This window comes from Vicia villosa, linkage group LG2 (assembly GCF_029867415.1).
Source record: "Vicia villosa cultivar HV-30 ecotype Madison, WI linkage group LG2, Vvil1.0, whole genome shotgun sequence".
NCBI classification, from domain to species: domain Eukaryota; kingdom Viridiplantae; phylum Streptophyta; class Magnoliopsida; order Fabales; family Fabaceae; genus Vicia; species Vicia villosa.
The window spans coordinates 190,528,154-190,554,194 of record NC_081181.1 but is presented as its reverse complement, the minus strand read 5'-3'; the positions used below and the strand labels follow the sequence as shown (position 1 = coordinate 190,554,194).

At 35.6% G+C, this 26,041-nt stretch overlaps 2 protein-coding genes across 3 annotated transcripts; both read left to right on the top strand.

Annotated features, from left to right (window-relative positions):
* The first annotated feature begins 424 nt into the window (after nucleotides 1-424).
* Nucleotides 425-14,878, top strand: LOC131653372 (protein SRG1-like). 2 transcript variants are annotated; one of them, XM_058923495.1, is made up of 3 exons: nucleotides 425-738; nucleotides 969-1,205; nucleotides 13,729-14,878. In XM_058923495.1, the coding sequence occupies exons 1-3, from the start codon at nucleotides 487-489 to the stop codon at nucleotides 13,945-13,947; spliced, it is 708 nt and encodes a 235-aa protein (XP_058779478.1). In that variant the 5' UTR covers nucleotides 425-486; the 3' UTR covers nucleotides 13,948-14,878. The 2 variants fall into 2 exon arrangements, with proteins under 2 accessions (XP_058779478.1, XP_058779479.1); XM_058923496.1 differs by lacking the exon at nucleotides 13,729-14,878 and adding an exon at nucleotides 6,218-7,973.
* Nucleotides 14,879-15,905: 1,027 nt separating this feature from the next.
* LOC131653371 (uncharacterized) lies at nucleotides 15,906-25,306 on the top strand. Its single transcript, XM_058923494.1, has 4 exons — nucleotides 15,906-16,079; nucleotides 16,153-16,431; nucleotides 16,510-16,579; nucleotides 16,665-25,306. Exons 2-4 carry the CDS (start codon nucleotides 16,168-16,170, stop codon nucleotides 17,741-17,743), a joined length of 1,413 nt encoding a protein of 470 aa, XP_058779477.1. The 5' UTR covers nucleotides 15,906-16,079; nucleotides 16,153-16,167; the 3' UTR covers nucleotides 17,744-25,306.
* Nucleotides 25,307-26,041: the final 735 nt, after the last annotated feature.

Genomic DNA, 26,041 nt, shown 5'->3' with positions numbered 1-26,041 from the left:
ATAAAAATTGAAGACGTGGGTTTGATGAAGAAGATAAAGAAGAATTTAGAGAAATTACAATCATTGTATAATATATATAAATTTCGCGAGAAAACATAATAAAAAAACATTTATTTAAGGGTAGAAAATCTAATTAATGGAAGCATAGTAGAGAAAAATATCAAGTTAATCTAATTGTCGGATTATGGTGTAAGCTATTCATATCAGTAGTTCAGTACAAGTATTTTGTATTGATTTTGTTCAACTTTCGAGAAAAAATTGATTCGGTGGTTACGATAAAGAAATGAAGAAAAAAACAATGAAAAAAGAGGTTCATGTTTCTATACTCACCGCTAATAAGTGGTCCACTAAACTATTTTACATAAGTTTTTCTAAAATAATTGTAAAAGGAGAAAAAAATACTTATAAATACCATCCTCTAAATAATTAAATGAGCCATCACTTCTGACCTGTTTAGTGATAATAGATATAGACAGATAATAATCCATGGAAGAGATAAAGAATTTCTCTGGAACATCTCTTCTTGTACCATCAGTTCAAGAGTTGGCCAAGAACAATATTTCAGCAGTTCCAGCAAGATATATTCAATCTCAACTTGAAGAATTTGTCATCAATGAAACTGATGATGGTATACTTGAAATTCCAGTTATTAATATGAAGAAATTGCTTTCTTTAGAATTTGGGAGTGAAGAATTGGCTAAGCTTCACCTTGCATGCAAAGATTGGGGATTCTTCCAGGTCACTTTTCTCTATCACAATTTTTGTTTATAAAAGATGTTTTATAAAAATCAACAATTTATTTACACACATATATATATATATATATATATATATATATATATATATATATATATATATGTTTCGGATAGAAATTGAATCCTAGAATAACAGTTTGCAATTATTTAACTGAACTATCACATATGATCAGTTAAATTAAATTATTTATTATTAATTCTTAATTATTGTAGGTGGTAAATCATGATGTTAGTTCTTCCTTAGTGGAGACAGTAGAGTTGGAGATTCATGAATTCTTCAACCTTCCAATGTCTGAAAAGAAAAAGTTTTGGCAAACTGGACAACATATGGAGGGATTTGGACAAGGAAATGTTGTGAGTGAAGAACAAAAGCTTGATCGGGCTGATAGGTTTTCTATGACAACGCTTCCTAAACACTCTAGAATGCCTCACTTACTTCCACAAAATAAGGTTCTCTCTCTCTCTCTCTTATAATAATAGTTTGATTTGTATAATAATAATAATTAGATTTATATAGTTTATGAGTGATCTAAAACATAGTATAGTACACTAATAATCTATTTGGCTAAAAAAAGAAAAGAGTTATTCCTTAAAATAAAATAAAAAATCTCAATAATGTAATTAGTGTTAGAAAAATGAATTTAAATTAAATAGAATGAGGAAAAAGCGTGAATAGAATCACTTTTCTAAAAGTATTTCAAGCATTCTTAATATGTCTTAGAGTTGGAATGCAGAAATAGATAGGATAATTAAACCGTAATCGAGTTTGTGCAATATCGACGAAAACTCGAACGTAGCAAAGAGTGTCTGAAATTTAGTGAAAATGATGTATGTTTTTTGTCATGTGTTTTTCTGAATCCGAAATGCTCAATTTAAAGGTTAAACTGGCGTTGTTTCATAAGGTTGCATGATGAAACATACACTTTCAGCAACACTTTTGCTAAGTGTTGCATTATTTCGGCTACAACAACACTTTTTAAATCTTGCACTGTTTCGCCTACAACAACCGTTTTCAAATGTTGTATTGTTTCGCATTCTACAACACTTTACAAAGTGTTGCCTATTTCAGAATTCAAAATAAAAACCGTCTACTGCAACACTTCACGAAGTGTTGCCTAGTTTTAAATTCAAAATATAAACTTCAAATTTTTTAAAACTTTTTCGGCTCATGTGTTAGCAAGTTTTAAAGATGAGTACTATACTAAAATGTATATGAACCAAAATTTCATTCCCATTGTCAAATGGTTCATTAGTTACTTTATAAGTAAACAAAAAGAATTGTTTTTCATGAAACAAGACGAACTGTTAGTCCTACAAAATTCTTGAAAAAATTTCCAAGGAGAAAAAATGGAATCTCCTTTTCCCCTAGAATAGACAATAAGTTTGGTTTCTCATACAGAAGTTACACCATATCTCACCCTTCAATTACAAAAGGTTGAACAAAATCATATTACTCTTAAGGAGTTAAATTCCATAATTAGATCCAACAATTATACCAAGTGCTACCTTGTTTATCTAGGAGAACAATTTATTTCTCTAGAAAAGAACTTGTATCCATAAAAGACCTTTTAAACAAACAAATAGCTCGTCAAAAAATTATTATTGACCTTGTTAATAAGCCTAAACCCCAGGAACAAGCTTCTACATCTAATATTTCATATGTTCCTTTAATTCAACCTCTAATTCCTATAGAAGGATTTAAAATGGAAACCAGCGGTGATGAGTTTGTCCGTATTCTTAAGAAAAAACTTAAAGATTTACATTTAACTGTTATGTCTAATAAAGACTCTTCCAATGAAGAAGACATTAATGATTTAGCAAATATGTTTGCTGACTTAGACATTAGTAATCAAAATACTATTGAGATAAACCCTGTTAATAACTCTAAACCCTTAGAAAAATACTATTATAAGAGTCCCTCTCCTCAATATTTACTTTTTGAGGAATCTGAACCCTTCCAAAATTCGTATTCTGCAAAAGTCATTTATGAATGGAATATTTATGGATTAAATAACAAGCAAATCGTGGATACAATACAAAAAATAATTATGTATTCAACTGTTTAAAAACAGCACGGAAATTCCGACAAAAATATTGCCTCCTTCATAACAACTAGATTTGTTGGTCAATTAAGAGGTTGGTGGGGTCATTATCTCACTGAAAGTCAGAAAAAAAATATTCTTCACCATAAGAAAATGGTTAAGACCGAAGCTCCTGGAATCGGATCAAGTGGTATTGCCACCACAGGTGAAGATGATGCAGTTTATACACTAAGCTTTCTATCCTTCAACATTTTGTTGGAACCAATATCCCTATTGGAGAAAAAATTCAAACTCTAATTTAGAATCTAAGATGTCCTTCACTTACATATTTTAGATGGTATAAAGATACCTTTTTGTCTAGAGTTTACCAATTAAACAACCTTAATTCTATCCACTAGAAAGCCAGATTTATTGATGGTATACCCCATTTCTTTTCTGAAAAGGTTAGGCATTCTTTAAGAAGTAAAAATGATGGGATAAATATTAATTACCCTGATCTTACTTATGGTCAAATTATTAGCACTTGTGTTAATGAAGGATTAACCTTATGTAATAATATTAAGCTTAGAAATCAGCTTAAGAAACATAAACTTTCTGAAAAAACACCAAATGGGTGAATTCTGCGACCAGTTTGTCTTTGATCTTGGAAGATCTTCAGAGAATAAAAGGAAGAAAGGAAAAATCTTCAGGAATAAACCTCATAAAAATAATAAGGATATTTATAAAAATTCTTATAAGAAGAATACGAAAAGGAGTCACTTTAATAAAGGTAGACCAAAAGATAAGACTTTTAATTATAAAGGAAAAATAAAAGCTAAAATGCTAGATGTATGTTATCACAAATATGGTAAAGCTGGTTATGATGCAAACCAATGTTGGACAAAGAAAGCTCTCAATGAAATTGAGGATGAACAATTACGCTTTCAACTTGAGAAAGTTTGTTTACTTAAGTCTGACTCAAAGACTAATTCTTCTAATGAAGATATTGACATGATCTATGAATCATCATCAGATTATTCCTCTGATAATTCTGACAATAATAATTGTCAATGCAATCAAATAGATTACTGGAAGTCTATTGTTGACATGAACGGTCTTAATGTTCTTACTACATAACAAGATGAAGCCATAAAGGCTATTGAGCCTATCTCTGATAATAATCTTAAAAGAAAAATTCTTGAAGTTTTAATTCAAGAAAATTCTAAAAAAGAATCTCCTATTATTATTATTGAATCTCCTTACCAATTAAGTGAGGTTTTATCCAGATTTCAACAATCCAATATCCATGAAACTCCTGTTTTCCTTACTGATTTACATAGAGAAATTAATCTTTTGAAATCTGAAATTACTCAAAAAAAGAAAGATAATCAAAAATTATCTCAAAGGGTCTCCTAATTGAAACAGGTAACCTTAAAGTTGAAGAAATATCTTCTACTAGCAGTCCTTCTACTAATGATAGGTTTCTTAATTTTATTGATAGAGTAATTTTTAAAAAATGGTTTGTTAGAATAACTTTAGTTATTAACAGAACGTTTATTTTAGAAAATGAAGTTGCCCTTATTGATAGTGGCGCTGAACTTAATTGTCTACAAGAAGGAATTGTTCCTACCAAGTATTATACCAAAACCACTCAAACCCTTGCTCAAGCTAGTGGTGACAAATTAACGGTTAATTATAAATTACCTAATACATAAGTTTGTAATCAAGATATTTGTTTACCTACCCATTTCATCTTATTTAAAAACATGACTCATAGAGTTATTCTTGGAACTTCTTTTTTGAATAGCATTATGCATTTAATTAATGTTGACACTAAAGGCATCACTACCATAATTAATGGTAAAAATGTCACTTTTGAATTTATTACTGACCCTCATATTAAAATGCTTAATGAAGTTAAAAGTATTCTCTTAAATAAAGAAAAACAATTAGGTTTTCTTAAAGAGGAAGTTAGTTTATTAAATATTGATGAAAAACTTAATAAAAATGAGATAAAAGAATAAATCAAATTGATTGAGCGACAATTTAAAAATGAAGTGTGCAATGATTTACCAAATGCTTTTTGGGATAAGGATAGAAAGAAACATGTTATTTCTTTACCTTATCTTGATGACTTTAATGAAAGTCATATTCCCACCAAAGCTAGTCCTGCTCAAATGAACCATGGGTATTTGGAGTTATGCAAAAAAGATATATAATCTCTTTTAGAGAAAAAATTAATCAGAAAATATAAATCTCCTTGGAGTTGCACAGCTTTTTATGTCAACAATGCTGCTGAAAAAGAACGTGGCATAGAGTCCCTAGACTTGTTATTAATTACAAGCCTCTCACCAAGGTGTAAAGATGGATTAGTTATCCTATTCCTAATAAAAAAGACCTTTTAGATAGATTAAACAATGCTTTAATCTTCTCTAAGTTTGATATGAAATCAGGTTATTGGTAAATTCATATTAATGAATCTTATAAGTATAAAACAACCTTTACTGTGCCTTTTGGACATTATGAATGGAATGTCCTTCCTTTAGGCTTTAAAAATGCCCCTTCTGAATTTCAAAATATTAAGAATGATATTGTTAATCCTTATACAGAATTTATAATTATTTACATAGATGATGTCTTAGTTTTGCTAAAACTATAGATCAACATGTTAAACATTTAAAAATATTTAAAGGATTAATAAAACATAATGGATTAGTTATATCTGCTCCTAAGATGAAACTTTTTCAAACAAAAGTTAGACCTTTAGGTCATGAAATTGACCAAGGAACAATAATTTCTATACAAAGAAGTATTTAATTTGCTTCAAAATTCTCCAATATTATTACAGATGAGAAACAATTACAAGGATTTCTTGGTAGTCTTAATTACATAGTAGATTATTATGAAAATCTCGCTAAAGATACTGCCATATTACATGATAGGCTTAGAAAAAATCATGGCCCTTGGACTAATGAACATTCTCAGGAAGTCCAAGGAATTAAAAGTAAGGTTAAATGTTTGCCTTGCTTATCTCTTGCTAACCCTAAGTATTTCAAAATTGTTAAAACTGATGCTTCAGACTTAGGCTATGGAGGAATCCTTAAATAAGCTATACCTGATACATTAAAAGAAGTTTTGGTTAGATTTACTTCTGGAAAATAGAATCCTACTCAATCTAAATATTCTACTATCAAGAAAGAAATGCTTTCTGTTATAAAATGTTTTTCAAAATTTCAAGATGATCTTCTTAATAATAAATTCTTATTAAAAATTGATTGCACCTCAACTAAATCAATTATTGAAAAAGATGTTAAAAATCTTGTTGCTAAGCAAATCTTTGCTAGCTGGAAATCTCAATTATCTATGTTTGAATTTGACATTCAACACATTAAAGGTGAAAATAATTCACTTGCTGACTACCTAACTAGTGAATTTTTACAGGGGAAAAATGATGACCCCATATAGGGTAAGAGGTCGCAGTTATGGCCGTGGTGGAAGGGGGAGTAACAATATGTTACTCTAACCAGAATCAAACATTCCTCTAATAGGGGATTGGACTACAACTTACGAAGGAAGAAAAATGCAGCAATTACCTGCATCTTCATCAAAAAAAAGAAGATATTGCTTCCTCCTCTTCTAATAAAAATATATCCTACAAGGAAGTTGCGGTTATTAACCCATCTCAAGAACAAATGGATTATTTTGAAAATCCAATAACTGAAAAAATCATGTATATTGATGAAGAAGATATTAAGATAAATCCAAATGATGGATGGTCTATCAAAACCAGATACCTCGAATCAAGAGGATATCCAGGTCTTCATGGAAAATCTTGGCCTCACCTAGAGATTCTTTTGACTGTTACTGAATCGCTAACAATTACTCACCACTACGAGAACAATAATCCTGAAAGTTTTATAAACTTCAGTAAATGCCATATTAATAAAATCTTGTTACCAAGAGAATGGATCTCAACCTAAATGGTGAGAAGGCAATAAGGATTGCTGAAGGAAAGTATGTTTACTTTAATTACTGGGACTATGTCCAAGATTTTACTCAAGCTTTTTATTATCAAAATGCTCAGAACAAGCATTCTTGGTTTTTCTCTATTAATCCAGAAATGATTAATAAATCCATACCAAATTGGTTTTTACGAATGATGGACTAAATTTAGTCTTTCTTTAGAAATATTACCCAAAGAATTACTTGATTTATACAATCCCTAGTGTGATAATAGTCCATTTATTGTAAATATTTTATCTGATAATTTAATCACAGGATAGTGTCCATTTTTGTTCTTTACCAAATTTCAGATTTCATGGATATGGAGATGGTCTATCTCCATATCTCAAGATAAATTTAACATACCGATTTTAGAAAGAAATTTCTTCTATAAATGGTGGAACAAGATGAGTTTTGAAGAAATCCATAATAAAATGATTCTAATTCAAGCAGCTTTAGCTGGAGACCAAAATAATAGAGTCAAAGAGCAAAGCTCCCAATAGATGCCTATGAGAAATTTAAAGAAATTCTTCCAGAGAAAATATCCAAATGAATCGGAAAAAGAAATTATGGTTAGAACTTTGGATCATATGAAGAACCAATTCTTCTCCACTTTTCCAACTAAAGCATCAAAAGATGAGAATTCATCTATGAAGACTGGCTCTTCTATGGGATCAAGGGATTTCAACAACTTTGATTGTTTAGCAGGAGAAGCCCAAGCGGATGACCCCATTGCTGAAGATTTTTGGGATGCAATGATTCAATCCATGGCTCAGAAAGCAAATGATAAAGCAAAGAGATAATAAAGAATCTTAGAATCTCTGGACAAATAGAAAAAGACAAGAGAGAATCTTATCTTGAAAGAAAAACAATGCAAAATACAAATGCAAAGATAAGAAGGAATCTTATCTTGAAAAAATGCACATGCAAAGATAAGAATCTTATCTTGGAAAAAGGAAGGAATCTTTTCTGCATTTTGTAAGAAAGTTTTGTTGTTTTGTTGTTAATGAATTATTGTTGTGTCGATATGGCCTAGTTTGTATATGGCATTAAATAGTCATATTTTTTTGTTGTAACCGGCTATCATAGGTAGCTCTTACCAGCTTAAATATTAAGCCTTTGTATCCCTATAAAAAGGGAACTTCTTTCCTGTTGTAAGTACGCAATTTTAATAATACAACAAATTTTTTGTATATGATGTCTTCTATCTACGCTCTATCACTAAAATATGTAATGCTTATATAGAAATGTAATACAGCAGAATAAGGATCATAATTTTAAATATTTTAGTGATAGAGGGTAGATGGAAGACATAACGTATATAAAAACTTTGTTGTATTATTAAAATTGCGTGCTTACAAAAGGAAAGAAGTTCCCTTTATATAGGGATACAAAGGCTTACTATTTAAGCTGGTAAGAGCTACCTATGATAGCCGATTACAACAAACAAAAATAAATTATTAATGTCAGGTACACACTGGGCCCCATCGACACAACAATAATTCATTAACAACAAAACTTTCTTACAAAAAGCAGAAAAGATTTCTTCCTTTTTCCAAGATAAGATTCTTATCTTTGCATGTGCATTCTTTCAAGATAAGATTCCTTCTTATCTTTGCATTTGTTTTTTGCATTAATTTGTTTTTCTTTCAAGATAAGATTCTCTCTTGTCTTTTTCTATTTGTCTTGAGATTCTAAGATTCTTTATTATCTATTTGTTTTGTCTTTTGCATTCTGAGTCATGGATTGAATTATTGCATCCCATAAATCTTGAGCAATTGGGTCATCCACTTGGGCTTCTCCTCCTAAACAATCAAAGTTGTTGGAATCTCTTTATCCTAAAGAAGAGCCAGTCTTCATAGATGAATTATCATCTTTTGATGCTTTAGTTGGAAAAGTGGAGAAGAATTGGTTCTTCATATGATCCAAAGTTCTAACCATAATTTCTTCTTCGATTCATTTGGATATTTTCTCTGGAAAAAGTTCTTTAAATTTCCCATAGACGTTTATTGGGAGCTTTGCTCTTTGACTTTATTATTTTGGTCTTCAGCTATAGCTGCTTGAATTAGAACAATTTTATTCTGGATTTCTTCAGAACTCATCTTGTTCCACCATTTATAGAAGAAATTTCTTTCTAAAATGGGTATGTTAAATTTATCTTGAGATATGGTGATAGATCATCTTCATATCCATGGAATCTGAAATTTGGTAAAGAACCAAAATGGACACTGTCCTGTGATTAAATTATCAGATAAAATATTTACAATAAGTGGACTATTATCACACCATGGATTGTATAAATCAAGTAATTCTTTGGGTAATATTTCTAAAGACGGACTAAATTTAGTCCACCATTTGTAAAAACCAATTTGGTATGGGTTTATTAATCATTTCTGGATTAATAGAGAAAAACCAAGAATGCTTGTTCTTAGGATTTTGATAATAAAAAGCTTGAGTAAAAGCTTGGACATAGTCCCAATAATTAAAGTAAATATACTTTCCTTCAGCAATCCTTATTGCCTTCTCACCATTATGGTTGAGACCCATTCTCTTTGTAACAAGATTTTATTAATATGGAATTTACTGAAGTTTATAAAACTTCCAGGATTATTGTTCTGGTAGCGGTGAGTAATTGTTAGCGATTCGGTAACAGTCAAAAGATTCTCTAGGTGAGGCCTAGATTTTCCATGAAGACCTGTATATCCTCTTGATTCGAGGTATCTGGTTTTGATAGACCATCCATCATTTGGATTTATCTTAATATCTTCTTCATCAATATCCATGATTTTTTCAGTTACTGGATTTTCAAAATAATCCATTTGTTCTTGAGATGGGTTATTAACCGCAACTTCCTTGTAGGATATATTTCTATTAGAAAAAGAGGAAGAAATATCTTCCTTTTTTGATGAAGATGCAAGTAATTGTTGCATTTTTCTTCCTTCGTAAACTGTAGTCCAATCCGCTATTAGAGGAATGTTTGATTCTAGTTGAAGTGACATATTGTTACTCCCTCTTCCACCATAGCCATAACCGCGGCCTCTTCCCCTATATGGGGTCATCATTTTTTCCCTGTAAAAAGTAACTAGTTAGGTAGTCAGCAAGTGAATTATTTTCACCTTTAATATGTTGAATGTCAAATTCAAACATAGATAATCGAGATTGCCAGCTAGCAAAGATTTGCTTAGCAACAAGATTTTTAACATCTTTTTCAATAATCGATTTAGCTGAGCTGCAATCAATTTTTAATAAGAATTTCTTATTAAGAAGATCATCTTGAAATTTTGAAAAAAAATTTATAACATAAAGCATTTCTTTTTTTATAGTAGAATATTTAGATTGAGTAGGATTCTATTTTCCGGAAGTAAATCTGACAAAAACTTCTTTTGATGTATCAAATATATCTGTTTAAGAATTCCTCCATAGACTAAGTTTGAAACATCAGTTTCAACATTTTTGAAATACTTAGGTTAGCAAGAGATAAGCAAGGCAAACCTTTAACGTTATTTTTAATTTCTTGGACTTCCCGAGAATGTTCATTAGTCCAAGGGCCATGATTTTTTCTAAGCCTAGCATGTAATATGGCAATATCTTTAACAAGATTTTCATAATAATATACTATGTAACTAAGACTGCCAAGAAATCTTTGTAATTGTTTCTTATTTGTAATAATATTGGGGAATTTTGAAGCAAATTCAATACTTCTTTATATAAGAATTATTGTTCCTTGGTCAATTTCATGACCTAAAAATCTAACTTTTGTTTGAAAAAGTTTCATCTTAGGAGCAGATATAACTAATCCATTATGTTTAATTAATTATTTAAATATTTTTAAATGTTTAATATGTTGATCTATAGTTTTAGAAAAAAACTAAGACATCATCAATATAAACAATTATAAATTTTGTATAAGGATTAAAAATTTCATTAATAATATTTTGAAATTCAGAATGGGAATTTTTAAGGCCAAAAGAAAGGACATTCCATTCATAATGTCCAAAAGGCACAATAAAGGATGTTTTATACTTATCAGATTCATTAATCTGAATTTTCCAATAACCACATTTCATATCAAACCTAGAGAAGATTAAAGCATTGTTTAATCTCTCTAAAAGGTCTTTTTTATTAGGAATAGGATATCTAATCCATCTTAACACCTTATTGAGAGGCTTGTAATTAATAACAAGTCTAGGGAACCCACGTTGACATAAAAAGTTGTGCAACTCCCAGGAGATTTAGATTTTCTCAATAATTTTTTTCTCTAAAAGAGATTCTATCTATTTTTTGCATAACTCCAAATACTCATGGTTCATTTGAGCAGGCCTAGCTTTGGTGTGAATCTGACTTTCATTAAAGTCATCAAGATAAGGTAGCGAAATAACATGTTTCTTTCTATTCTAAAAAGCATTTGGTAAATCATTGCACACTTCATTTTTAAACTGTTGCTCAATCAATTTGATTTGTTCTTTTATCTCATTTTTATTAAGTTGTTCATTAGTATTTAATAAACTAACTTCCTCTTTAAGAAAAACTAATTGTTTTTCTTTATTTAAGAGAATACTTTTAACTTCATTAAGCATTTTAATATGAGGGTCAGTAATAAATTCAAAAGTGACAGTTTTACCATTAATTATGATAGTGATGCCTTTAGTGTTAACATTAATTAAATGCATAGTGCTATTTAAAAAATAGTTCCAGGAATAACTCTATGAGTCATGTTTTTAACTAAGATGAAATGGGTAGGTAAACAAACATCTTGATTACAAACATATGTATTAGGTAATTTATAATTAACCATTAATTTGTCACCACTAGCCTGGGCAAGGGTTTAAGTGGTTTTGGTATAGTATTTGGTCGGAACAATTTCTTCCTGTAGACAATTAACGTCAACGTCGCTATCAATAAGGGCAACTTAATTTTCTAAAATAAACATTTTGTTAACAACTAAAGTTATTCTAACAAACCATTTTTGAGAAATTACTCTATCAATAAGAGTAAGAAACCTATCATTAGTAGAAGGATTGTTAGTAGAAGATATTTCTTCAACTTTAAGGTTACCTGTTTCAAGTAAGGAGACCCTTTGAGATAATTTTTTTATTATCTTTCTTTATTTGAGTAATTTCAGATTTCAAAAGATTAATTTCTCTATGTAAATCAGTAAGGGAAACTAGAGTTTCACGGATATTGGATTGTTGAAATCTAGATAAAACCTCACTTAATTGGTAAGAGGCTTCAATAATAATAGGAGATTCTTTTTTAGAATTTTTTTGAATTAAAACTTCAAGCATTTTTCTTTTAAGATTATTATCAGAGATAGACTCAATAGCCTTTATGGCTTCATCTTGTTCTCTAGTAAGAACATTAAGACCGTTCATGTCAACAATAGACATCCAGTAATCTATTTGAATGCATTGACAATTATTATTATCAGAATTATCAGAGGAATAATCTGATGATGATTCATAGATCATGTCAACATCTTCATTAGAATAATTAGTCTTTGAGTCAGACTTAAGTAAACAAACTTTCTCAAGTTGAAAGCGTAATTGTTCATCCACAATTTCATTGAGAACTTTCTTGGTCCAACATTGGTTTGCATAATGACCAGCTTTACCACATTTGTGGCAACATACTATTTACGGTGATTTCCGGTAAACAACCGCTAGTCCTCCAAACTATAATAAATATGATTTGGTTACTCGCAGGATCGACTAGATTGATCATAGGACATGGTCAAACGAAAGGTTTATTGATGTGATTTGGTTCATACCTGTTTGTTTTGATTTCGAGAAATTTATGTTCAAATGACTAATCATTCGAGATAACGCTGGTTATATGAGTTAGTGTAACTTCGACGCATAAATCGTAATAAGAAAACATGTAAATTGCGAGAATGTAAATTGCAAGAAAATTAACATGCAAGAATGTAAGTCGCAAGAATATAAATTGCAGGAAAGTAATGTGCATGAAACTTAATGACTTCGAAAGTAAAAGTTTAAACAAGGAAAGTAAAGAAAACGAAAAGATATTTGATAAAAGTAAATACACATGTATTCAAATTGGTGGTGTCATACGTACATTTCTCAGCGAACTCTTTCTCTTAACACTTGATACTTGAGCGATATGTGAGTGATTTGTACAAAATGAACACACGAAATCCTATCATTAAGACTCCTATTTATACTAAATTTGACCCTAACGGTCATACAATAATCTAATGCCACGTTATCCACGAGAACTCTGGGGATGCCATCTGTCTATGTGCAGTTTATAGAAACCGTTTCGCAATTCAAATCTTCCCGCTCAAGTCCTTTTCGACATGTGGCCATATAGTTATATTCGAAAATGTTACGGAAATACATTAAGCTTCAGTACTTTATGTAATTTTCCGCGAAATGTCTAAGTCTTGGCAAAGATATCTTCCGTGTTAGCTTCGATACTTCTCTCCTTCGTTTCAACTTAGACATTTTCTTGAAGCATGGCCATCAGTAGCCATTTTTTAAATCTTCGAAGATGGTCATCAGTAACCATCATTCTTCGAACTTAAAACCTTCGAAGATCAACTTCTTAAACGAAATCTCCAGCTAACAAATTGCCCCCAATAAATGTCTGTTTCGACAAACGAGAGAAATGGGCGTTTCTTGCCATGATGGGATTTCGTTTGCTTTCTTAGAGTCCCGAGACTAAAAATTGACGTCATAATCAATTATGACTCTATTTCCAAAACGTCTTGTCACTTTCAAAAACGTCTTCTCAACAGTTACATTCCCACGTCTTGACCTTACTTTATGATCATTACTCCTATATCCTAGGAATAGAGCTGGTGACTATTCGACCGCCGTTGGATTAAATCAATACTTGTCGCGTGTCCTTTAGTCTTTACCCAAAAGATTTGAAAGGGTTTCCGTTAAACCTTTAAATACTTAGTCTTTTCCTCTCTTTTTCCCTTTCAGTTCTATTCCTTCAAACTCTTTTCAGAAAAGACCGTACTTGGTTGCCTCCAAACTTCTTCCTCAAATCAAACATCTTTCAATGGCGTCTTCTTCAAATGCTCTCCAACCAGTTCTGAAGCTTCAGAAACCTATGTAAATGGGGAACCAAGAATACATACCAAATCCGAATACTGCGGAGGAACGCGCCATTTACGCTTCTCAGGTAATCATCCCTTTTGAACTTTCTGGAAAAACTTATGCTTTCATGGGCCCGTTACCAGGAGAAAATAGTTCACCAAATAAATTATTTCCTGCGTATTATAAGACTAGGCCTCTGGTTAGCAAAATTAAAATAGACGATGAAGGTAATCCAATCTTAGAGGATTCTAACCCTACAGAAGGGGCTTCGACTGCGCCTCCCGTAGCCTTAGAGAAAATTAGGTTAGATTATGTAACCAATTTTGTGAAGGTTTTTAGGTCAATCCCTTTAGCAAAAGATCCCGAACTGTACTATTCTTGGTTAGCCAAAGTGGAGAAACAGAAGGCTTCTTTCTGGCAAGAGTTAGGGATTTATGACCTAATTCAATTGTCCAAGACTGGTTTAGAATATAACCAAACTATGTTAGTAGCGTCAGTCCATTTCTGGGACACTTCTCACAATACCTTTCACCTTCCATGTGGAATGATTACTCCAACCCTTTTCGATGTAGCTGCCATCACAGGGCTTCGACCGACTGGCGAAACCTTTGATCCTAATGTCTTGGATGTTGATACTATCAACTTCAACGAAGCTACAGTCACTTATACTGCTTTCATCCAGCAATATCATGATCAGGCAAATGCTGCAGTCTCTGACGTAGAACATATTGCTTTCCTGGCATTATGGCTTTCGAGGTGTGTTTTCTGCTCCAGGTCCATACAAGTAGCGAAAAGATATCTTTGCATGGCTAATCAGTTACATGATGGTAAGAAACTGAACCTGAGCCAATTGATTCTAGGATTTCTTTACGAAAACCTTGGTGAAGCTATAGATCTTGTAAAGACTTATACAACAGGATCTCTCCTTTTTGCTGGTCCCTTCTGGTTATTACAATTGTGGCTTAATGCCACCTTCGAAGCTCACCTTCCATTCCGGGGCGTCGTCAACAAAGAAGTTCCAGAAATCAAAAATTGAACTGTCGAAGGGACTAGATTGGCCTTGTTAACCCCGAAAGAAGAAACTGGGAAACTTCGTGAACATTTCTTAGCATATGTAATGATGTTTGCTAAACGTTACCAGTTCAGTTCTTCGATGACTCCATTTGTACGAAGAGCTGTAGGTTCTGAATGGTTTACTCGAGAGTTTCCTGCAACATCTCCGGATCACCAAGCTGAGTCTTTGGCTATTTGGGAAGCTTTTCTTACCCCGAGGTTATTCTATCACCGCCTTCGACCTTCCAAAGGTCAATGTATCCTCGTTTGCTATCAGCCAAATCTTGTGTCGAGACAGTTTGGGTTGGTCCAAGTGAAGCCCAAGTGTCTGTATGACAAAAGGAACCACATGTGCTTCCATACTTTATATCTAACTGAAGATGAATGTGATACGAAGATAGCCAGATATACTGATGTTTTCACCCTTTCTCCTATCTCTTTCGTTCCTGCTTTCTATTCCACTCCAGATTTTCAACAATGGTGGTTAGATTATTATACCACACAAATCTATGATGTCGAAGGCCTTACTCGAGAACTAACTGAAGCTTTTACTATTGTGCAGGATAAATTCCACAAAGGTACCTCCACTCACATTAAAGAAATCCAAGCTTTTCAAAAGTTCTTTGAAACTATTTACAGGCCTGATGATCTTAGTCGGACCGTTCACGAAGCTGCTTTTATTTTACGTGAAAAGTTTTCTGCAAAACTGGATAAGTTGAAATTGCCCCCGTCTGTTCGACCAGAACTACGTTATGAAGTGGCATTTCAACTTAATCCTCCAAAATTCCCTCCACTACCAAGTGCTGATTTTGGTGTGGCTTTAAGTCCTCCTTTCCCAGACTGGTTCGTGTGTGGGAATGCTTTCAAAATTCTTCAAGAGAGTACCAAAAAGCGCGCTGAACGAGTGGTCCCGACTAAGCATACCCTGGATACTTTCAAAGGGCATCTTCATATAGATCTTGAACACGTTCGTGTCTTGACTCCAATACCCGAAGGTTTGGGTCTAGTTAATCTTTAGACTGACTCTTCTTTCTCTTATTGAAATAATAATTCCAATCTTTGTTACAGTTGTTGCTCGAAAGAGAAAGGTTAAAGCAACTGTTGCGCAGAAAGATTCTGCGGCCTCTAAGAGCAATAAGCCAAGTGGGAGCGATTCTATTACGACTGACGCGAAACCCACGGTACACACACATTTCATATTCCAACTTGCACGTCTTACGAATAGCGCTTATTTTTCTCCTTTTCACTTTTCAGAGTTCGAAGCCTCCAATGCCTTCGAAGCGAAAAGTTCTTCCAACTACTACTCCAGACGTTGCTTCGGATGAGGAAGACAAGTCTCCCCCTCGTACCAGGCAAGGGCATAAAAAGAGACAGAAGGTCACCACTCCTGTGGGCAAAGGGAAAGGACCCGGGTCTTCGAAGATTACCTCTTCGAGTGATAAGGTGTCTTCTGAAGAATCGCCTTTAAAAGCCACTAGCAATGCTCTCGTGATGGAAAGCCACAATTCAAGTCCAGCCACTAATACAGCTAAGGTATCTAGGCTTTGCAACATAATCATTTCTATAAATCTTATTTCGAATGATTAAGTTAACGTCACCTTATGATTGCAGGATGATATTGGAACAGCTACTTCTGATTTCAACTCCTTCAACGCTGCCATTGACCTTGGTAATCCCCAAGGTGAGCAAAGAAGTCTTTTGCTTATGTCGAATAATTCTCTTGCAACTCTTACACCACAATTAACCATATTTGTTCATTTTTGCAGATGTCCCTCAACACACCTCTCATATACTTTCACCAGTCCTCGAAGACGCTCCTCCTCTTTCCACTATCAATACTGTATCCTCTGTTGAAGGAAGCCATTCGACTGATGATTCTCCTCCTACTCGCAAAGACGCAAACATGGGTGAGGAGGACCAATTCTCAGGCGAAGATAATGCAGCTGTACCATCGACTGGGAGTGAGGACACCGTATCTGATAAAGGTGTCGTGGAAGAAACCTCCAAGTTGATCGAAACTGACCTCTGTGGAAATTCAAATTTCGAAACTGTAGTTATTCCTGAAACTACTCCACTGCCTGCCCCAGCCATACCTACTCCTTCAGAATTGGAGCAACTTAGGCAAACTGATCCTCTCAGCTTTCTCAAAACCATGATGAACATTGATAGTATTTCAGCTCTTGCGTCCGAAGCTTCTCCAACTGCTCAGACCAAGTCTGGAGACAAAGAGGACACCCCTGGCCTCCTTCATCAAATAAAGGAGAATTTCTTCGAAACGAACCTCGTCGAAATCTTAAGTAAGGACTCCACGAGATGTCATGGCTTGAAGCAACTCTTGAAGAAAGTGGATTTACTTCTGGTTTCGAAAGAGGTCTCAGATGTGATTGTACTTCTGGGCTCTTTAATCGACCAGCTTCAGTCTAACATTCTCCGACAGAACAATGTTAATGAGCAGCTTGCTGCAAAAATGGCCTCTCATAGTTCTTCATGGAAAGCTGCCACTGAGGCAACCAACAAGGGTGACGCTCTTAGGTTGGAACGTTTGAAGAACCAAGAAGAATATGATGAGTGTGAGAAAAATATACAATCTTGGAAGCAAGAGATTAAGAAACTCGAAGAGAAGATACAGGAAGCTGAGTCTCGCCAAGCAACCATTCAACAAACCAATGATCAAGAGATAACTGAAGTAGCGCGACTAGGTATCCAACACTTCGAAGCTGCGCAGAAATTGGTGCCAGAGATCGAAGAGTTAAAGAAGCAACGAGCATTGCTTGAGCTTCGTATGTTTTCGTGGGAGGCTCAGTATTCGAAGATCAAAGATAGCCTTCCTAGGGATTTCAGTTAATTTTCTTCGAACTTTGTATTACCTTTTGTGGCGTAAATCCCTTTGTTTTGTAATCGCTCATTTTCAGAATATATGTATGCGAAACTCGTCTTTTTATGTGTTCACATTTTTTGCTCTGAGATGACCAATGGTAATGTTTAGCAATACTTCGAAATATTATCAATATATTTCTTTTTACGCCACAGTAACCTTAATGAATGCCTCACGTGGCTCGATTGCCCTTCGCAGCCCTAAACTTGACGTTTCTCCTCCCCTTAGCCGTAATCATCATTATTTGCTGACGTCATTTCCTCTCAAACGTCTCTTTAAGACGTGCGTGCATCAGTTTTTATGATTACGTTCCAACTTCCAAGGGCGGGAAACGGCGGTGACCATAACTTCTCACTGGAAACACCAAACGCAGTCTAATCAATCATTAAAACTGAAACGTTTCCTTATCGCTCATTTTGACTATATAAAGGGATAGTGTCCCATTCTTTTCTTCACGCTTTTTTCAAACCTTCACTTCAGAATTCTTTTCTTCCTTCTCGTGTTCTTTTCAACCACAATCTTTTTCAACCTTTAGCATGGCACTCAACAGCAACCTAACCTATGCTAACATTAGAACTCTTATTAAAAAAAGAGTTCAAACCCTGCCCAGAAGAATTCAGCAGGCATTACATCAGCCTTCATGCTCTTTTCCACAATCAGGGGATGGGATTTTACCCAACAATTTTAGAAGGGAATGTTTATCCCAAGATGCTTGCTGATTTCTGGATGTTTGCGTACCTACGCATTGATCCTGAAGGAAGAACTACCATAGTTTCTGAAGTTCGAGGGGATGAAGTTTCTATCACTCCCTCCACCATCTCTGACTTGTTGCGCTGCAGCAACACTGGAGCAACCTTTGATGATAACAGTTTCACCACGCCCTCCACCATCTCATGGAGAATGATCCATATAGCGCCAAAGTCATCAGGATTTGGCATCAACTTCTAGTGGGTAACTTTTACCCACGAAGTTGTGATGAGAACAACATTATGGTGGAGGACTTAGAGTTCATCTCCTGTGCTTTGCGAGGGGTGAAGATCAACTTTCCTTTGTTGATCTTCAAACGACTCGTGGAAACTGTCGCTTTAACTTCCTCTCGAGAGGGTTCAGTAAGTTGCCTTCCTTTTGGGAGGTTTTTATCCTACTTGTTCCTCAAGAGAGGTGTAGTGCGAAGGATGCGAGATTTGGGGCGCATGAACATGTTCGAAGCAGAGGGTCTTCATATGCTGTCTTTGGAAGACTTAGAACAAAGGGTCAACTAAAGGGTAGATCCTTTTTAGGTTTTTTTACTGCTTCGCTTTTTGTAATCTTTGCTGCTCCATATGGACCAAAGTCGCTTGTACCTCCTTTTTAAAATTAATGAAGATCTTCTGCCGTATTTTTATTTATACATGTTTTCTGGTCACGGAGCCATTTTGGTGCAAACCTAACCATTTTGGCTTACGTAGTATTACTTAGATGTCTACGTTTTTGCAATCTTTACTTCATGCATGCTTGGTTTGTATCTCTTTAGATACTTCCCATTCACTCTTAAGATCCTACGATCTTCTGCTAATTCCTCTATCTCGTAAGCATTATTTGAAAATACTTTCAAGATTCGAAAGGGACCTTCCCAGTGTGGGGACCATTTCCCCAAAGCTTGGTTCTTTCGATCTATAGGTAAAATAACTTTCCAAACTAGGTCATTATTAATAAACGTTTTACCTTTCACCTTTTTATTGTATACTCTGGACACCCTTTCTTTCTGTCTCTTTATCATCTCCAAAGCTCGAAGTCTGTCTTCGTCCAAGTCAACTAATTCATTCATCATCAGTTCCCAGTACATGTTAGGGGGAATTTCTGCTTGTCTTTGTATCCGGACTGATTGCAAGTATATTTCAACTGGGAGTATCGCATCATGTCCAAATGTCAGTTGAAAAGGTGTAGTGTTCGTAGCTTCTTTTGGAGATGTTCGACAAGCCCAAAGTGCTTGGTCCAAAGTTCTGTGCCAACTTTTAGGTTTTTTCCCTACATGCTTCTTTATGAGACCAATTATTATTTTGTTCGCTGCTTCGACTTGTCCATTTGCCTGAGCATAGTAAGGTGTAGAAGTAAACAACTTGAAGCCTATCTCTTTGGCGAAATCTTGCATTTTTCGCCCAGTAAACACTGATCCTTGATCTGTAGTTATACTTTCTGGGATCCCAAATCTGTATATAATATGTTTTTGAATGAACTCGATCACAGCTTCTTGATCAACATTCGCGAGTGGTATAGCTTCGACCCATTTTGTAAAATAGTCGATTCCCACTAAAATATACCTTTGACCTCTAGATGACTTGGGGTGAATTTCTCCAATTAGGTCCAACGCCCATCCTCTAAAGGGCCAAGGCTTTATTATTGAACTTAGTTCATTTGCGGGAGCATGTTGAATACCTGCATGTTCTTGACATTCTTGACACCCTTTGGCAAATTCTATGCAGTCTTTTAACATGGAAGGCCAATACATTCCGTATCGAAATAGAAGCCATTTCATTTTGTGCCCCGCTTGGTGGGCACCACATGCTCCGCTATGCACGTTCGAGAGAGCTAAGTAAGTTTCCGCTTCACCCAAACATTTTAGCAATACTCCTTCAGGAGTCTTTTTGAACAACTCATTTCCCATCAGAAAGTATGATAAGGCTCGATATTTTACCTTTCTATCCGTGTCTGACGAAGGGTCCTTCAAATAATTCACAATTGGACTTCTCCAGTCTGTGTCTGTCAACGAGTCTATGTTCAAAACTTCGAATTCTTCTTTGTTAGCAAACCCTATTTGTGAGTTTTCCAGATCACTTGGAGAAAGTTTCGTAGCCATTGCTCTGCCTCTTACTTGGATCAATTCCTCGAATTTGCTTTTCGATACCCTGTACCCTGAGGCTAGTTGTGCCAAATCGTTTGCTTCCTGATTATGCAATCTTGGACATGGTTCAGATCCACATATTCGAATTTTCTAAGCAACCTATTTTCTATGACAAAGTACATGATCAAATTTTCTTTGATGCACTTGTACTCTTTCGTTAGTTGTTTAATCACCAATTCGGAGTCTCCTTTAATTTCGACTCTGGTTGCCCCCAATTCTAACAAAGCTTCAAGTCCGGCTATCAATGCTTCGTACTCAGCTTCATTATTGGAACATAGAGGGCCTTCGATTTTATACTTGAGCTTTGTTGGAATTCCTTCAGGAGAAATTAGCAATATTCCAACGCCAGTTCCTTCTTTGTGAGTTGAACCGTCAAAGTATATCTTCCAAGGTGGCAGTTCCACGTATTGCTGAGAATTTTCCACTACTGCATGATCGACAATGAAATCTGCCACAATTTGCCCCTTCATTGCCTTAAGGGGTTGAAATGTTAAAGAGTACTCAGTTAGGGCCAAAGCCCATTTGCCAATTCGACTATGTAATATTGGCTTCGATAACATATGTTTAATAACATCGCAATGGGACGAAACATAAACATCAACTGGCTTTATATAATACTTGAGTTTAATACATGAGAAATATAAACAAAGGCAGAGTTTTTCTATTGCACTATACCTAGTCTCTGCATCATTGAGTACTCTACTTAGGTAATAGATGGCTCTTTCGATGCCATTTTCATCCTCCTGAGCTAACATGCTACCTATTGTTTTATCCGAAGCTGAAATATACAAGCGCATGTGCTTCTTTCCATTCGGAGGAGCCAATATTGGAGGATGCATCAAGTATTGCTTGATCTTTTCGAAAGCTTCTTGATGTTCAGCTAGCCATTCAAACTTGCCTTGCTTGAGTCGAAGCAAAGGTGAAAAGGCTTGTGTGCGTCCACTTAAATTGGAGATGAATCTTCTCAAAAAGTTTATCTTCCCCAATAAGGACTGCAGTTGCTTCTTCGTGGAAGGAGGCTTCGCTTCCATAATGGCCTTTATCTTATTCTGGTTAATTTCTATCCCCTTCTTGTGGACCAAAAAACCTAGGAAGTCTCCCGCCTGCACAAAGAAAGCACATTTAAGGGGATTCATCTTCAAGCCATGTTTTCGCATTCTCTCGAATGATTGGCTCAGATGATCTAGATGATTGGAATCTGATACAAATTTTACCACAATATCATCTATGTATATCTGCATAAATGTTTCTATAAAGTCATGAAATATAGAATTCATTGCTCTCTGATATGTTGCCCCAGCATTTTTTAGGCTGAAAGGCATTACTACCCATTCGTATGTACCTATTGCCCCTGGGCAACGAAAAGCTGTTTTAGATACATCTTCTTCTGCAATGAAAATCTGGTTATATCCAGAGTATCCATCTAACATACTCAGATACTCGAAACCTGCGGCTCAATCTACCAGCATTTCTGCCACAGGCATAGGATATTCATCCTTAGGTGTTGTTGCGTTTAGATCCCGAAAATCTATGCATACTCTTAAAGAACCATTCTTTTAAATAACTGGCACAATATTAGCAATCCATTCAACATACCTCGTGGTCTGGATGAATTTGCAGCGCAGGAGTCTTTCTACCTCTGCTTTGATCTTCGAATGGATCTCGGGTGCAAACCTTCTTGGAGTTTGCTTAATAGGCTTTTTCCCTTCTTTGATTGGCAACTTTAGTTCGACCAAGTCTCGTCCCAAACCAGGCATTTCGTCGTAATCCCACGCAAAACAATCTTTGTTTTCTTTCAGCAACGTAATGACTTTAGATTTTAGAGTTGGTTCCAGCTTTGCACTAACATACGTTATCCTCTTCCGATCTCCTTCCCCGAGATTTACTTCTTCAAGTGGATCTTGGGCTAACATTTTAATATTTGAGGCCATAGGGTCTTTTTCGAACCCCAGAGGCTCTTCGTCGTAAATTGCGTCCAGTTTTTGGGTAAGTTCTTCCTCTGTGGTGTTTACCATTCGAACTGGATCTTCAAAGGATTGAGAGGACGCATGTAACCTTGAATTTGATATCTTCTTATTTTCTGAAACCGAATTTACTGTCATGTTTGATAACTCGGCTTCGAGAGCCGTGTTTCTTTTGTTCTCGGCTATATAAGCCGAAATCTTCTCAAAGAAGGAGGACTCAGACATCATCAACGTCGTCGTCCCAGCCTGTTGGCCGTATCGTTGGATAATTCTCTCTTGATGCGACATCCTCTGGACCGTCCATTATCTCTCTATTCCACTAGAAGCCATTTGGGTGTAAAGATAGATAATATAATGCGTTCTTGTTTGGAGTGTATATATCTTCCGCAACATGACAAGGTCCTATATTTCCCAGGTTCCTGTCGAAGCTAGTTTTGTTGACTTGATTAACTTCAGCCATATAATAACTCTGGTCTCCTTCGATGTTCTCCACTATGCCATCTTGTCTCCAAATGGTTAGTCTTTGGTGCATAGTTGAAGGCACCGCAGCAACTCCGTGGATCCATTCCCTTCCTAACAAGAGGTTATAATTTGCTTTTGCTGGTATTACCATGAACATAGTTGGTCTGGTAACGGAACCCACAGTTAAATTTACTTGAACAACTCCCAGAGTCTGCCCAATTTTGCCTTCGTAGTTTGACAAAACCATGTTATGAGGCCTTATATCTGTGTCAAACATACCAATTCTCTTCAACATGTATTGGGGCATTAGATTCACTGCCGCCCCTCCATCTACCAGAACTTTGTTAATGCCAACGTTCTCAATCTTAGCCCTTATGTAGAGTGGTTTCAGATGATTTCGCATGCCTTCGTCAGGCGTTTCGAAGAAAGCATTCTGCTCCTCAACTGCTCCGTTGTTTAATACGTAGTAACACACAGGTATGTGTTTTGTCATCTCTTCGACGTCAGTTTCTTCACACTCCTCAACTTCAATTTCTTGATCGAATTCGTGAGGGAGGACTGACACCACGTTGCATATCAAGTTGAGAGATGATACTCCATCCGAATCGAAATCATTTGTCATTCTATCTTCTTCCTTCCAAGAACTGGAACGCATCTTTTCTTCTTCTTCTAAAATATTTTCAGCTTCGAAGAGTCTGCGTTCTACCGGAGGTTTGCTTGCCTTTGCCCCCTGGTGTTGGACTTGGTTGCTGCTAGACTCTCCAATCTCTCGTGGCTTGTATTCTCTTTGGGCCTTCTTCATTCTCTGGTGCCGTCTCCATTGGGATCTGGACATAGGATTTCTACCTTTGTAATTCTCAAGCCTATACGTCTCTCGATTTGAGGTCTGGAATTGCTTCCTATAGGCCATCGCAGTTCTTCCTCCTTGGTCCCAACTTCTCCACTTATTGGTTCTTACGCCAGCTTGCACCCATCTGTCCCTAGGTGTATCTGCAGGGACTTTGAATGTGACCCTTCGTGCCTTAGGGTGAGGACTGTCAGGCCTCTTATATGAAGTTCGATTGTCGAACGTATATATATTAGGACGGAGACCTTGGGTTTCTCGATTCATGATAAAATAACTCCTTTCGAGAGAACGCGCTAGAAGTTCATCATACACTGCTCCACACCTAGGACATAACACCACTTCTGTATTTGCTTTGTGGCATCTGACCAAGAAACTCACCAAACTTTCCGCAGTTCTTGGGTATATCTTTAGCAGTAGGTTTCCGCCTCTCCAAGGCTTCTCCAATCTCTCTCTCAGGGTCCTCTCGAAGTTAGCTTGGATTCTTCGATTCAGCATTATAGAGCATCTTGGGCACATCAGCATTTTTCCTCCATTCTTCTCGTGGCAATTCCAAAGGTAATCTTTCAAAGTTTCGCCCTTTGGTGAAATATCCACATTTCCCTGTTGCCTTGTCAACCATTCCTCCAGCTCTTCGATTTCAGACAAAGGTCGTCTAGCATTTACCATATTGACAACTGCTGGAGGGGCTTCAGAAATTTGTATCTGCTGAAGTTTCATCCTGAGGTCTTCAGTGGCCTCACTAGTTTTTTCTTCCAGATTGTCGGTCATTTCTGGGTCGAGGGATCCTTCAACATCAGTATTGAAGACCGCGTCATCATTTAGGCTTTCAGTAGCCTGCTTTCCCTTTGACATCATTTCTGGTTCAGCAAATTCGACTTCAGACACTTCCACCATGTTGATGTCACATGGCTCACACAGGTTGGTGTCAGCAATGTTCAGGGGGTTGGTATCGACCTTCATATGACTTTTGGTCTTGTCAGCGAATTTCAAACGACCATCCTTGATAGCATTCTGAATTAGATCCCTGAAAAGAAAACATTGTGAAGTTTTATGGCCTAAAAAACCATGATATTTACAAAAGCCTTGCTTCTTCCGTTGTTCTAACGGAGGAATTTTAGAGTTAGGAGGCACTATCATTTGGCCATCTTTTACTAGTAAATCGAATATTTTGTCACATTTGGTGACATCGAATGTATAGGTTTTCTTAGTAAATCTATCGCTTTTATCATTTTCTACTTGATTTTTTCCGTTGGCAGGGGTAAGTAATTTGCAAGCATAAGGCGATGCTTCTTTTAGTTCAACTAGATCTATTTCGACCTCCTCTATGCTATATGAGTCATCGAAGGTTTCGCTATCAATGTCTTCGACTTCAACGTAGGATATTCTTTCTTTCTTATAACTCTTGTTCACTTTAGCCTTTTCTGCTTTCAGCCGTTCGACCTGTCGAACCCTATCTGCCAATTGGGCCATGTCTCTTAAATATTGGGTATCTAATTTCTTTCTAATCGAATAGTCTAAACCACCAGCGGCTATTTCAACTGATTCGTGCTCTGGGACGACTGTGAAACATCTTGATTTCAACAAACGAAACCTGTTTAGGTAATCATCAATAGGCTCTGTGAACTTCCTTTTAATGCTAGCCAATTCCTTCAAACTTATCTTTGTTTGACCCATGTAAAATTGTTCGTGGAACAATCTTTCCAATTGTGTCCATGTATCTATGGAGTTTGGGGGTAAAGTAGTAAACCAAATGAAAGCATTCTTCGTTAATGAACTAGGAAAATACTTGATCCTTAGATCTTTGTTCCCTGCTAACGTTCCTGCCTCTGTTACATATCTGGCTATATGTTCCACCGTCGATTCACTAGTATCCCCTGCAAATTTGGTAAACTTGGGTACCTTAATACCCCTTGGCAATTCACTTTGCATGATGTATTCAGGTATGGGAGATGTGTAATTTGGACGTCGAAATCCAGTATTAAAGTCGTTATTAGCCATTATTCTTTCTATCATGGCAGTAAGATTATTTTCTGTTGCCAAATCATTTCTCCTGACTCTGTGGACAACTTCGTCAGGATGTTCGTCTCTCCCTACCATAACTAGTCTGGGCTGTT

What these genes read in the sequence shown, in the direction of transcription:
- LOC131653372 (XM_058923495.1), top strand. Translation starts at nt 487, where the DNA reads ATGGAAGAGATAAAGAATTTCTCTGGAACATCTCTTCTTGTACCATCA. An exon ending in AAGATTGGGGATTCTTCCAG is followed by an intron (nt 739 to 968) that starts GTCACTTTTCTC and finishes TAATTATTGTAG; the next exon opens with GTGGTAAATCATGATGTTAG. An exon ending in ACTTACTTCCACAAAATAAG is followed by an intron (nt 1,206 to 13,728) that starts GTTCTCTCTCTC and finishes TTTCCCTTTCAG; the next exon opens with TTCTATTCCTTCAAACTCTT.
- LOC131653371 (XM_058923494.1), top strand. Translation starts at nt 16,168, where the DNA reads ATGCCTTCGAAGCGAAAAGTTCTTCCAACTACTACTCCAGACGTTGCT. An exon ending in CAGCCACTAATACAGCTAAG is followed by an intron (nt 16,432 to 16,509) that starts GTATCTAGGCTT and finishes TTATGATTGCAG; the next exon opens with GATGATATTGGAACAGCTAC. An exon ending in TGACCTTGGTAATCCCCAAG is followed by an intron (nt 16,580 to 16,664) that starts GTGAGCAAAGAA and finishes TCATTTTTGCAG; the next exon opens with ATGTCCCTCAACACACCTCT.